The following is a 14,190-nucleotide window of genomic DNA, read 5'->3' as shown; positions in this document are numbered from 1 at the left end:
CACCCATCCATTCATCTACCCATCTATCTACCTGTCCACCCATTCATCCATCTATCCTTTTATCCACCAAGACACTATCTACCACTCTCCTACACATATAAACCATCCATCCTTACCTGCATCCACTCATCCATATTTTTATCTATAGATATACCAACACCAAATCTACCCATTCAGCCACCCACCCATCCAACATTTTTTCCGCAATCTGTCCACTTGCTTATTCATCCAGCTAAAATCTAACTACCTATTTATCTGTCCATCTACCATCCAACAAATACCAAATGAGTAACTAGGTTGTTCTTGACGTTTGGACACGGTGCTAGATATATTGGACACAGCATAAAATATATAAAAGGTCTGCTAGCATGGTACTCACATGGTGCATGTAATTTAGGAAATAATCTAAAACCATACAGATAGTGAATCAAGTTGTTAGGAGATAATACCAGCTGAAGAGAAAAGATACAGTAGAAAAGCATTAGAAGAGTTAAATGAAAAGGTATGAGAACTTGCCTGTGCACAGCCTGTCTCTGTTGTTCGCCAGTGCAGTGTGACATTCCTTGGAGAGAAGAAGCTCTCAATAAGGGCAGTTGCCTGCTAACCTTGATCTTGTGTCCCTCCTTCCAGGTGCAGAGGCTGAGTGACCAGACCATGGAGACTCTGCTTGGCGGGCTGCTGGCTTTTGGCATGGCGTTTGCTGTGGTCGATGCCTGCCCTAAGTATTGCGTCTGCCAGAATCTGTCTGAGTCACTGGGGACCCTGTGTCCCTCCAAGGGGCTTCTCTTTGTGCCCCCTGACATTGACCGGAGGACGGTGGAGCTGCGTCTGGGTGGCAACTTCATCATCCACATTGGCCGCCAAGACTTTGCCAACATGACGGGGCTGGTGGATCTGACCTTGTCCAGAAACACTATCAGCCACATCCAGCCCTTCTCCTTCCTAGACCTTGAGAGCCTCCGCTCCCTGCACCTTGACAGCAACCGGCTACCTAGCCTTGGGGAGGACACACTCCGGGGTCTGGTCAACCTGCAGCACCTTATTGTGAACAATAACCAGCTAGGTGGCATCGCTGATGATGCCTTTGAAGACTTCCTGCTGACTTTGGAAGATCTGGACCTATCTTACAACAACCTCCATGGACTTCCCTGGGATTCTGTACGGCGCATGGTCAACCTCCATCAACTGAGTTTGGACCATAACTTGTTGGACCACATCGCTGAGGGTACCTTTGCAGATCTGCAGAAACTGGCCCGCCTGGACCTCACGTCCAATCGGCTGCAGAAGCTTCCCCCAGACCCCATATTTGCCCGCTCCCAGGCCTCCTTGCTCACTGCCACACCCTTTGCCCCACCCCTGTCCTTTAGTTTTGGAGGGAACCCACTGCACTGCAATTGTGAGCTTCTCTGGCTTCGAAGGCTGGAGAGGGATGACGACCTGGAGACCTGTGGATCCCCTGGAGGTCTCAAAGGTCGCTATTTTTGGCATATTCGTGAGGAGGAGTTTGTGTGTGAGCCGCCTCTCATCACCCAGCACACACACAAGCTGCTGGTTCTGGAGGGCCAGGCAGCCACTCTCAAGTGCAAGGCCATTGGGGATCCCAGCCCTTTGATCCACTGGGTGGCCCCTGATGACCACCTGGTGGGAAACTCTTCCAGGACTGCTGTGTATGACAACGGCACCCTGGACATCCTAATTACCACCTCTCAGGACAGCGGGCCCTTCACCTGTATTGCAGCCAATGCAGCAGGAGAGGCTACGGCCACAGTAGAGGTCTCCATTGTGCAGCTCCCACACCTCAGTAACAGTACTAGCCGAATGGTACCCCCCAAGTCTCGCCTTTCAGACATCACGGGTTCCAGCAAGACCAGCCGGGGAGGGGGAGGGAGTGGGGCTGGGGAGCCTCCCAAAAGCACCCCAGAGAGGGCTGTGCTTGTGTCCGATGTGACCACTACATCTGCCCTGGTCAAGTGGTCTGTCAGCAAGTCTGCACCCCGGGTGAAGATGTATCAGCTACAGTACAACTGTTCGGATGACGAGGTCCTTATTTACAGGTGAGCCAGAGGCTGCAGTGTGCTCAGGTGGGACAGGAGCGTGCTTGGGGAAGAGCTGGAAGGTTACAGCCCTCTATACCTGTCTCACTTCTCTCCAGGGGTGTCTGAATTAACTGGGTGTGGGAATCCTAGGTCAACTCTTCTGCTACACGTAAGGGGCTCCCACCAGGGTAGCTGAAGAAGAGTGTATGTGGAAGTACCATGTTTCCTACGAGAGGGTGAAGGTGTGATAGTTAAGTGGATAAATACTTCTGAGCTTTTTGCTATGAAAGCAGAGTCCGAGCTGAGCCATTGGGAAATCCAGTGGCTGAAGAATCTCAAACTCCTTGTAGTCATGGTGGAAGTGATGAGAGGAGAAAAGAATTGAGTATCACAGCCTGGCTTTCCATTTCTCCTGGTCTGCCTGATATTACTCAGCTATTCTATGAACCCAACCTACCCAAGCTGATAGAAACTTGTGGTGGACAGTAGTTTAATCAAAGTGAGTCAGCGTGTGTGTGTGTGTGTGTGTGTGTGTGTGTGTGTGTGTGTGAAATGGTAGTGAAGCTATCCTTTACTACCTCAAATCATTAAAAGGAAACTACTTGAGGCTTGGCTGCATCAAAGGCCCCATGAATTCCCCATATGCTCAGTTTCTCATTACCCAAAATTCTGTTTTCCTCTGGATTGAATCCTGCTTTGGATTGCCGGTTTTTTTGTTTGTTTGTTTTGTTTTGTTTTTGTTTTTTTATCCAGAGATAAATACTTTTAATACATGCATATCCATGTATTAAAAAAATGTCTCCATTCCTTTGTTTGTTTCTCTTTCCATCATTAAAAAGAGTAAAGCTTCCCCTTGCTGGCCAATTTCTGGCTGCCTGAGACTGGCTTATAGGGTTCTTTCAGATCTTAGAAAAGCCTCATCCTGTTCACCACCCCTCTGGGCCCTGGGCCCCTTATAGAAATGGAATCAATGATACTGACTTTGAAAAGTGGATGTGAAGGTCACTGTGACAAGGGTCATCCCAAGGCCTGGACAAAAGAAGCTAACAACACAGGGCAGTAGGATTGTATACCCCAGCCATATTAATGCATGGATATAATCTCAGAAATCTGAAGGCAGAGGTAGGAAGATCACAATTCCTAGGCCAGCATATGTATAGGTCGCAGTCTAGTCAAAGCTTCATGGTGAGACCCTGTCTCAAAAAAGCAACCATCAATAGAAAAGAATCACATACCACAGGAGCCATAGACAGACACTAGTACCTGCATGAATAAGCTCAGATAAATCTCTTCCCATAATGCCTTGAGAGCTGTGACCTGTACCCCTACTGCTTAGGGAATGTGTCATATCCTGTGACATTCTCTTTCATGATGTCCTCAAAGAATGACTGTTTTGGGAATGGAGCCACAGACCTCATGACATGACCCCCGAGATTACAGTGCATGAACCCTAGTCATATCATAGAGGGCTTCCAGGTTGATCAATTTCTGGATAGAAACCAAACTGATAAGGAAGAAGTCAATGTGTCCTTGAGGGTCAGAACACCACAGAAACAACAGAGCTGAGAATGCTCTTACCTGGTGTTTACTGAGCCTGGGCAGAGAGTGTGCAGAGGGGACAGTGTGCGAATTGAGTTTGGATATACATGTATTAAAAGACAGTTATAAAGCTACACACACTCTCTCAAAAAGAAGTAAATAACACTTTTCGCTGTGTGTCTTTCTGTCTCTTTGTCTCTCTCTCAAGAGAATTATAAAACTATACGTTCTCTCAAAAGACAGAGTTATAAAGCATCTCTATGTGTGTGCATGAGTGTGTGTGTGAGTGTGTGTAAGTGTGCATGAGTGTGTGTAAGAGTGTGTGTGTATGTACATGAGTGTGTGTGTGAATGTGTGTTTGTGAGTATGCATGTGTGTGAGTGTGTGTGGTGTTTGTAGTAATGAAATATAGTCTTCATAGAAAACTAAGAGAGAAAGTTGCAGATTGGGCAGTAAAATCACCTTGCTTCCTACGATGCAGATCTAACTGGACAGCTTTAGGAAGTGCTTCTGCTTTATACAAGCACAGAATGACATGTGCGGTCTGTCTACAGCATTATTAAAGTTTGTCTTTCCCACTTGAGATCTCAGCTGACTCAGCTTGATTAGTCCCCATGGTACTAAAATATTTTGTGTTGATTTAACCATTAGCCATCAATCACTAGAATTTTAGGTCGCTTCTTGTTTTTTAGTATTTAAAGTAATATGGTGGATTTTTTTTTTTTGTACCAAAGTAAAAATACATTTGGTAAAATGCCAGTTCTCAGCACATATTCTCCTCAGGGTTGAAATATTGGCTTAACAAGTTAATTATAACACTTGCTTGTTGAATTTGATTATTTATCTACTCTCTCATAGGCAGCACATAACAATGTTCCTCTTGACCACAGCTTTTCCAGGACCAAGTGTGCAACGCCTTTTATCTTTGTCAGTTGCAGAGGTGGAACACAGACCTTATTTAATTTACATTTGTCCATAGCCTGTGAGGCTGACCTTTTGGAAAATGAGTGTGTTTTCTTCAAGTGTGGGTTTTTCATGTGGCTTTGGCTTGATAAAAAGCAAAACAACTAAAAGACACCAGCTGTGTGGCTAGCTTGAGCATGTGTTGATGAAAGGCTTGAGTTATGAGTTTGCAGAGACAAGATGGGCATACGTAAGCAGTGTGGGCATGTCATTGTCATGAAGATATCACCTTCTACCCTCACCAGGGGCTCATAAATACCTGGAGCAGCACCAGGCCCAAGCTGGGTTCTTGCTGTTACTCAAAGAAAATACAAATTTGTTCTCTGGGCTGGCTGAAGAGCAACCTGGAGAGTAAAAATAAAGTCAAAGTGTCCAGCTGAATGTGGTTGGGTGGGACTTTGATGCCAATGCCTTGGGAGGCAGATTCAGGCAGCTCTCTGCAAGATCAAGGCCAGCCCACTTTATGTAGTGAGATTCAGGCCAGCTTACATGTTTTAGTCACTGTCTATTGCTGTGAAAAGACAGCAGGACCATAGCAACTTGTATAAGAGAAGGCATTTAATTGGGGCTGTCTTATAGGTTCAGAGTTTCAGTTCATTACCTTCATGGTGGGGAGCATGGTGGCACTCAGGCAGACATGTTGCTGGAGAAATAGCTGAGAGCCTTACATCTGAATTGGCCGGCAGCAGAAGGAGAGAGACTCTGGGCCTGGCTTGAGCTTTGGAAAGCTCAAAGTTCACCACCAATGACAAACTTCTACTAACAAGGCTGCATCTACTCCAAAAAGGCCACACCTCCTAATCCTTCTCAAGTAGTGCCACTCCCTGATAACTAAGCATTCAAATATACAAACCTGTATAGGGCCAACAAAACAAACAAATTGCAGAGGTCAAGGGTAACTCTTTAAAGCTATCCATGAAGACTAGATGATATACCACAAGAAAAATGCTTCATATAGAGTCTAAAGAGATGGCTTAGTTGATAAAGCGCTTGCTTCACAAAAATGAGTACTTGAGTTTGGATCTCTAAAATTCACATAAAAGCCAAGCATGGTGGATGCATGGCTTATGTCTGTTTCCCAGCACTGGGATATTTAACTAGGCTAATCTCTGGTGCATTAGCTAAACAACTTAACACATGCATGTTTATGCACATACACAACACACACACACACACACACATACACACACACACACACTCCCCAAAAGCAAAAAAAAAAAAAAAAAAAAAAAAACCAGAAAAAAAAGGCCCTCCATATAGTATTAACTCATATTTAGCAGCAACAGAATATAGGGTTCTGTTAGTATTGTTAATACTAGCTGAAGTAATAGCAGTCCGAAACAAGATCATTATATTCTCTATTGTCCTACGGGAGGAAGTGGAAAGAGGTTCGATATTCCATTTAGCATTATCTGCCAGAGGATAGATTTCCAAAGCTTTGAAGAAAAGTCTATGGAGGCTATGCTCTCAAAGGAGAGTAGGAGCAATCACCAGCACCAACATTATTGAAGCCTCACGCATGTATGAGGCACAGCTTTCCAGAGTCTATTTAGCTTGGTCCACCTGGTTATACAAAGTATAAAGGGATAAGAGAATATCACAAAGTCCCTGAAGGGCTCACAGTCAGAAAAGGGCAGGTCTGTTGCTATGTTTGGGTGTACCAAATGGCGGTACTGGAAGGTGCTGTGGGACCTTTAAGAGGTGGAGACATGAAGGAGGTCCTGAGGTCATTGAAGCATGCTCTTGAAAGGAATTAAAAGACCCTAGTCCCTTCCTCTCCCTTAATCTATTACCTGTCATTTGTCTATCATCTGTTTATGTATTTATATATCTATAAATTTATGTGTATATGTATGTATGTATGTATATAACCTTTCTATCTATCTATCCAACTATCTATTTATTTATCATTTGTGTATTTATCTTCTAGTACCTATGATTTATACTATCTGTCTATCTGTCTATTTATCATCTATTTATCTACACATTATCTATTTATTTATCATCTATCTATCCTCTATTTGTCTACCTGTCCATCTACCATCTGTTTATCTACCTATCATCTATTTATTTATTTTCTACCTGCCTATCTTCTATCTACTCATCTATCATATATTATCTATCATCTATCCATAATCTACCTTCCTATTATCTATGTATCTATCTATCTATCTACCACTTTCTATGTCTGTCTATCCCTGCCTATCTGTCTGTCTATCTATCTATCTATCTATCTATCTATCTATCTATCTATCTACCTACCTACCTACCTACCTATCATTATCTATCAATCCACCTCAAATATTCCTATCATCTGTCTTGGTCGCCTTTGTTATTTATCTGTTTATTTCAAGGAGTACATTATAATTATAGCCACACAAGTACAAGGTAAGAAGAACGGGGCTTGCTTGGAATTGTTACCCAGTCTTGAAGTTGTTGCTCACAAGGACATTACGGCCATGTAACAGTGCAGTGTTAAAAGACACCATAGTTCTCTGCTGTGTCAAGGACACATATTGCTCAGGTCAGGGGACGTTGTGGTTCTATGGAGCAGAACGAAGCTGTACTGTGTTTAATCCAGAATGAACAGAATAGAGCTGTAGTGAGTGCAATACAGAATGGCCCAGCATAGAAATGAGATTCTGTATGTTCCTGTGAGATGAGTCAAATTTGACCTTGAAAATGAAAGAACTTAGAGTTCCCAGTTCCTCTTATGTAGTTAAAGTATTTATGAATAGAAAAGGGCAACACACAGCACGCATGCAGAGATACATGTGTTAGTGCATGTATGTGTGTATATGTGCATGTGTACATGTGCATACATAGGCACTAGCCCATCACAAGAATAAGATCCCACCAGTACTACCCTGCATAGCTCACAGGTGAGGTTAGCTAAGATGGGATGCCATGCTCTGTGGGTGGGGGAGGGGCCGTTGCTCCCCTTCCCATGCTCACTGCCCTCCCCTCAGAGTGGTCCAGCCCTGGTGACTGAGAGACCTGACTTTGCCTCCCTTTTCTTCTCCAGCTCACACTGCGCCAGTGCAGACACCTCCCACCCATGGTCACTGATGAATCTGACCTCATATAGGCTGCAAATTTCACACTTGATGAACAGAAAGGAAACAGACCTCAGAGCTACCCTGTGACAGCCTAAGCATCAGCCATGATAATATGAGACCTTCTAGGGCTCCAGAAGAACCCAGCTAATACCTCCCAGGGAAGATAGGAATGTCTAACTAGTGTGACACCAATCCTTTCAGCCAGCGACTCTTCTTCAGCAAGGCAGCATGGTTTCTGCAGCATTTACTGTGCAGGACCCTGTGTTCTGATGTTAGGACCTCCCAGGCATTGGAGCCCCAGAGCCTGAGGCCAGAGACAGTGATCATGTCAGAGGCTAGAGAGTCTATCCTCACCCAGATCCATGTCACTGACTGATACTCAATGGTTCCACCTAACCCCAGGGGATCTGTGAGCAGTGTCTAATGGGTATGGTTCTAGGTCTTATTCCAGAACATTTCAAGTTCTGGCCTCTCTCCAGATGAGGAGACTTCGCTAATCTCAGGTGACCAAAGACAATTTCTGTCATGAAAGCTCTCTTGTTACCAGATGCCTTTTACACCCCCCACCCATAATTCTTCTCCCCACACAGAAGCGCAGGCCACCCCTCCAGGCAGGTCCTGGGATGGTCTGGGCTCATTTAGTCCTCAGGTGGTTTTTGGCATGCTTCCAGTGTGACTGAGGAAGATTGACAGTCACATCTCACATTATCAGGGTCAGGTCTTTCAGGAAAAGAATAATATTAATGGGGATCCCTCAGAGGGGAAAACATTGAACATGGCGAAGGGAGGAATAGTCCCCCCCCCCCGACTCAAAGAGAGCGACAGCCCATCTCAGCTAAGCCTCATCTCTGGTGTGACATGAAAAGTTAAGTGCCCTGCATGTCATTATCGGCCTAAGTGACATTCTCCAACACTTGTCTCTAAGAGCTGTCAGGAACATCTGTCAGCAGATGAGATGTTGGAACCAGTCCCAGAGAGGGCCCAGGGCACAGCCAGCTTGCTACCTACAGCTTGGTGGGACAAGACAGGCTTTAGGCTTGCCTTCACACTATGTCTAGCACCTCAATGTAGAGGACAAGAGGGCCCTTGAGGTATGTTGTGCCCTTTGAGGGAACAACCACAGAGTCTTCTTGCTCTCTTGGTTTCTAGGCTGCCCAACACCTCACCTTTAGAATATGGAGCATAGATCTGAAACTGTTTAGGGCTCAGGGTGGATTGTTTAACTCAACAAGATTACTTAAGAAGGGGTTGATTCTTATTCAGTCTTTCAGGGTAGAGAAGGCTTGGGGCAGGAGTGTGAGGCAGCTGGTCAGATTGTACTGAGTCAGGGAGCTGAGAGAGATAGATGCTGGTGCTGAGCTTGTTTCTTTATTTCTTTCCTCCTCCTCCTTTTCCTTTCTCTCTCTGTCTCTGTCTCTGTCTCTCTGTCTCCGTTTCTTTCTCTCTTTCTCTGTCTCTCTCTCTGTCTCTCTCTCTGTCTCTGTCTCTCTCTCTCTCTCTCTCTGTCTCTGTCTCTCTGTCTCCGTTTCTTTCTCTCTTTCTCTGTCTCTCTCTCTGTCTCTCTCTCTGTCTCTGTCTCTCTCTCTCTCTCTCTCTCTCTCTCTCTCTCTCCCTCTCTCTCTCTCTCTCCCTCTCTCTCTCTCTCTCTCTCTAAGTCCTCTACCCCATTCCACTAAATGGTGCTGACTACATTTAGTAAATTGGTCTTCCTGCAGCTTCCGCAACTAACCCATCCCAGAAACTTATTCCCAGACTAGCCAGAGATTTGCCTCCTGGATAGTTCTAGAGCTTGCCAAGCTGACACTCGATACTCACCTTTATGCCCATTATTGCTGTACCATCACACCCAACCCTGGGAAGGGATATAAAGATGGAATCTACACTACCAGGATTCCATCGGATCACATCTCAGTTCCCTGCTCTCCGCCACCCAGAAAGTTTACTCATGACTTTGGAGACAAGAGGGGAACACATCAGAATATTTGTTACCTGAAGAGTGAAGGGTATGTGAGGTGCAGGGGCCTCTGCCTCTGCTCAGGACTTGCTTATGTCTATAGGCAGGCTGGCTTTTCCTGAAGGGATATAGAGTACCCACAGATAGAAAGAGAGAAATATGTGTCATTTGAAGTTGGGGAGACAGAGACAGCGCTGCTGTAAGGGGTCACATCAAGTCAGCCTCCCTGAGGATGCACAGTTTTATAACTTCTGGTCCTTTTGAAATCATGTACCCACAAGTAGAATGGATAGGAAGGCAAGAATGAACCCTGGCTCTACCCACCCCAGGTCTTACCCTTTGGGTCATTTTACCAGTGCCCCTAATGTCCTGGAAAACTCGGACATAGGCCAGGCACCCACTGCAGCCTCTGTTTCAGGGCATTTTCTGAGCAGTGTCACTTCTTCATAATTTCAAGTGCCAGCAATGTTGGCATAAGCTGGGAGCAAGGGTGACAATCCAAACCCTGGTTCTATCCAGAAACAGCCACCCAGGGCTACTTAGCAGCTAATATGGGCAGGATGTGGCTCTCTGAAATCCAAAGCGGTTCTAATGGCAGAGACCAAGTTCCCAGAGGCCTCACAGTAGTAGCGGCAGCTGCAGAAGGATGATGATGATGAGGAGGAGGAGGAGGAGGAAGAAGAAGAGGAGGAGGAGGAAAGGATGAACAGGGGTCTCACCAGTATTCCTGCTTTTAAAGAAGAGTCCAGGGAAAGAGTTGGGGTTCTGCTTTTCTGAGCTGCCTAGTCACCAAGGATCCAGCCCGCTTCTGTTTTTCTCCCTTACCACCCTCAGCTCAGTTTCTGCCTTTAATGTTACCTCTTAGTACAAAATGTCTGCTGCAGCCAAGCTACCAAAAGCCCCTTCTACATAGAAGGAACAGGAAAAGATGGGAGTAATTTGCCAGAAGAACCAACCAATGACTTCCATTACATTGTGTGGCACACACCCGTGCACAGCTGACTACATCTTGAAATACAGAGATGAAGGGGCAGCTGGCACTCTTGAAGCCTTTGGTTTATTCCCATTTACTAATCCTGCAGCAAAAGGCAAAGCATGTCACTGACGTCAGTCTTGTTATGTTCATCTGTAAAATGGGACAAGATTACGTCTTGCAAGTTTCATGGTCTAGTGTGATAAAGCAATTACATAATGAGTTTGAGTGAGTACCCTTCATAGTCAACCAACAAGTACTAGGACCAGCCAGTACTGTGATCAGAGAGTACTGGGACCAAGAAGCATTGGGACTGGAAAACACTAGAAAATAAGAATTCCTGGGACCAGGAAGAACTGGAACAAGGGAATATTGAGACCAAGGAGTACTAGAATCAGGATATACTGAGTTCAAGAAGTACTGAGCCAGGAAGTAATAGTACCAAGAAGTACCAGGACCAAAAGGTACTTGAATCAGGAGTTATTGGGACCAGAAAGTACAGAGACCAAGAAGTACTGGGAGTAAAGATTCCTGAGACCAAAAAGTACTACTAGGACCGGGAAGTACTGAAGCCAAGAAGTTCTGGGATTGGAAGTACTACTGTTGAGAAGCCTCCCCACCTTCCCTTCTGGACAACCTTGTCCTGTTCATTTGCCAGGCTGACTTGTGTGTCTTCATTTTCCTGAACCAGGAGAGCTATAAAAGGGACAACTGATTTGATGAGGGATGGGGGTGGAAAGTATATGTTTGCCTGGTCAGAAATGTCTGTCATTCAATTGGGAATTCCAATGGACACACAGGAGTGACAACAACAGACAGTCAAAATCCCCAACAGGCCTGTGCATAGGGTGACACTTCACAGGGTGCATTGTCAGAGATCCAATTACACTGCCATGTTCCCATCCTGCCTCCTTTATGATGGTAGAATAAAGGTGACATGTCTCAGATTCAAAAGCACCCCCATTGGGGCTGTTGAGTGGTGACCAATTCTCCTTGCCATCCCCCTTGCTCTGGAAGAGATTTTTGGCTGGGAACATCTCTGCAGTTGAGAGGAGCTCTGTACCCTCCTAGTAAGAGTAAACCAGACCTATAGTATCCATGCATGTTTGAGTGGTATGGAGGTAAGAGAGCCTGGGGAGCATCAAGAACCCCAAGACAGCACTAGTGGCCACAGGTCTCAGAGCAGTACCAAATACCAAATACCTGCTGGATAGCTAGCCTTTCCCAGGGACGTTCATATGATCCAGCTCTTTTGAGACAGCTAGGGCATGCTGAAGGCAGGGAAGCATGGTTTCCAGGCACTCAGACCTCTGCCTGATGTTCTGTAGCACTGTGTCTCCAACCCGGATTGTACTTTAGGACCCCTTGGTTGCTGTGTCACCCGCCACCATCTACTGAGTTGTCTTAGGCTGGGCATCTGATGTTCTAGTCTCTAATGCCTCCCCAGGCACTTCTGGGATCACAGCCTCATGGATGGCATTGGTCTACATGGATGCAATCGATTGCTGGGGTAGGTCCCTATTATCAGGAGAAATAGAAACCCAGAGCTCCTGGTCCAGCTTGATTGTACCATGTGCTCTGCATCTCTGGCTCTGAGACTAGAGCTCTGAACTCTCCAAAGAGACAATGTGCAGAGTCTGTGGGGAGACCCCATGCAGAGCCCAGAGCGGCCTGGGTATGAACTACCAATACAAGGATGGGGGTCAGTCAGGGCTCTGTTCTCCACTCTTTCCTGGTTGCTCTGGTTTCACTTCAGTCACTGTGATAAAACAACCCAATAACAGTAGCTATAAGAGAGAAAAGGTTTATTTTGGTTACAGTTGCAGCACGTGGTCCGTCTTTGCAGGTAAATCAAGGCAGAAAATAGTTACTGAGTATCTGGACAAGACCTCTGGGTTGCAACAATATAGTCAAAGGCTGGGTCTTGAAGAAACTTTCAGGCATATGAGGGGGAAGGATGGGAGGGAAATAATTTAAAATATGGGACCGTAGATTTAGCCCATTAGAGTGCCAGCCTAGCATTCTCAGCATCACAAAAACTGAATATGGTGGTGTGTACCTCTGATCTCAGCACACATGAGGTAAAGGCAGAAGGATGGAACATTTAAGGTCATCTTAAACTCTTATCTTGAGTCTGATCATCTTGAGCTACATAAAACCTTGTCTTAAAAAACAAGACAATGTTTTAGAGGCTGGAGAGAGACTCAGGTTAAAAGCATGTACTATCCTGGCAGAGGACATGAGTTTGGTTCCTGACACCCATACTGGGCAGGTCACAATAATAGTAACTCCAGGTGCCAAGGATCTGTTTCTTCTTTTGGCTTTCAATGGCAACTGAACTCTGATACACACACACACACACACACACACACACACACACACACACTATATATATAATATATATATCTTTAAATTATTTATTTATTGTAATTAATTAATTTCATTTAACATAAATTTTGGTTTTTTGAGATAGGGTTTCTCTATGTAGCCCTGGCTATCCCAGAACTGAGAGATCTGCTTGTATCTGCCTCCCAAGTGCTGGGATAAAAGGTATGTGTTACCACGGCCAGGTCTAAAGTTGTATTTTAAGTGTGCACTAGGAGAAACAAAGCAAAGTGACAGCCTTGGGCTGTCGTTTTATGTGGGCAATCAGAGATGGCATGTAAAGGGAGTGGCATGGGGGCAGAGACCTGAAGTAATGGAGGAGTCAGTACCCTCATGTGCCCTTGGGTAGGAATGTGCCTGTCCTGTTGGGAAGGCAGTAAGGACCCCCGGGTATCTGGGGCAGAGTGGCAGGGAGTGATTGGGGGTGGGTCAGGACTACTTCAGGTAGACCTTCAGAGGCCAGAGCGAGACTTGGGTTTTTGCAAGAGGGGGAGCCATGAAGATTTAAAAGCAGGATGGAGGTACGCTGGGGTGAAGGACATGGGTATAGAGTATGTCCAGGGAGAAGATGGATGGGGTGGATTAGATCTAAACGGACGAGAGGCCTGCCATGTGTGAAGACTCTTGTCTCCAGGCATCCACACATATTCAAAGGCCACTAGGATGTGATGTGGGAGTAAGCCAGATGTCTCTAGACAGGGCCCTGGTGAGTCTTCTGAGAGAGCCTTGGCTTTGTTTTTCTCTGCTGGGGAACCTGATTATGGCCCTGAATGACTCCTGGTGAGGAGCAGGCGCTCGGACTTCTCAGTGTGTAGCCGAGCCTCCCCTGCATCACTGACCCAGCTCCTCTGCCACTGTGCCTCACCGCTCTCTCCTTTTTACTTTTTCTCCCCCCCCCCATTACCTGACTTTTTAATAGGGTCTCATGTAGCTCAGGCTGGCGCCTAACTCTCTGTGTAGCTAAGGATGACCTTCAATGTCTGGCCCTCCGGATTCTACCTCCCAGATGCTAGAATGGCAGCTGTGGATTACCGCACCTGCTCTGTACCGTGCTGGAGATGGAACCCCAGGGCCTCGTGTATGCTAAGCAACCTCTCTACTCACTGGGCCACATCCCAGCAGCCCTGATAGTCATTATGTCTGATACCGTTTAATTAGCCCATTAGGCAGGCCACAGCACTCTGTCAGCCCTTCACATTCTCCAGAGGCTTAAAGGCTTTTTGTACTAGTATCTGACCATGATGACAGGAGCAGCCATTACAGGGATAAGAGTGTCTCTAG

At 45.8% G+C, this 14,190-nt stretch overlaps 1 protein-coding gene across 1 annotated transcript in view; it reads left to right on the top strand.

Annotated features, from left to right (window-relative positions):
- Positions 1 to 645: 645 nt before the first annotated feature.
- LRFN2 (leucine rich repeat and fibronectin type III domain containing 2) overlaps positions 646 to 14,190 on the top strand; it is a gene marked incomplete at its 3' end in the record, with an annotated part of 28,240 nt that continues 14,695 nt past the window's right edge. The window contains exon 1 of the mRNA XM_080917191.1: positions 646 to 2,054. Coding sequence (XP_080773317.1) covers positions 655 to 2,054 — 1,400 coding nt within the window. The 5' untranslated portion in view covers positions 646 to 654. The remainder of the gene's footprint in view (positions 2,055 to 14,190) is intronic.

This window comes from Micromys minutus (genome assembly GCF_963924665.1).
Source record: "Micromys minutus genome assembly, chromosome: 5".
NCBI classification, from domain to species: domain Eukaryota; kingdom Metazoa; phylum Chordata; class Mammalia; order Rodentia; family Muridae; genus Micromys; species Micromys minutus.
This window is presented reverse-complemented; position numbering and strand designations above follow the sequence as displayed.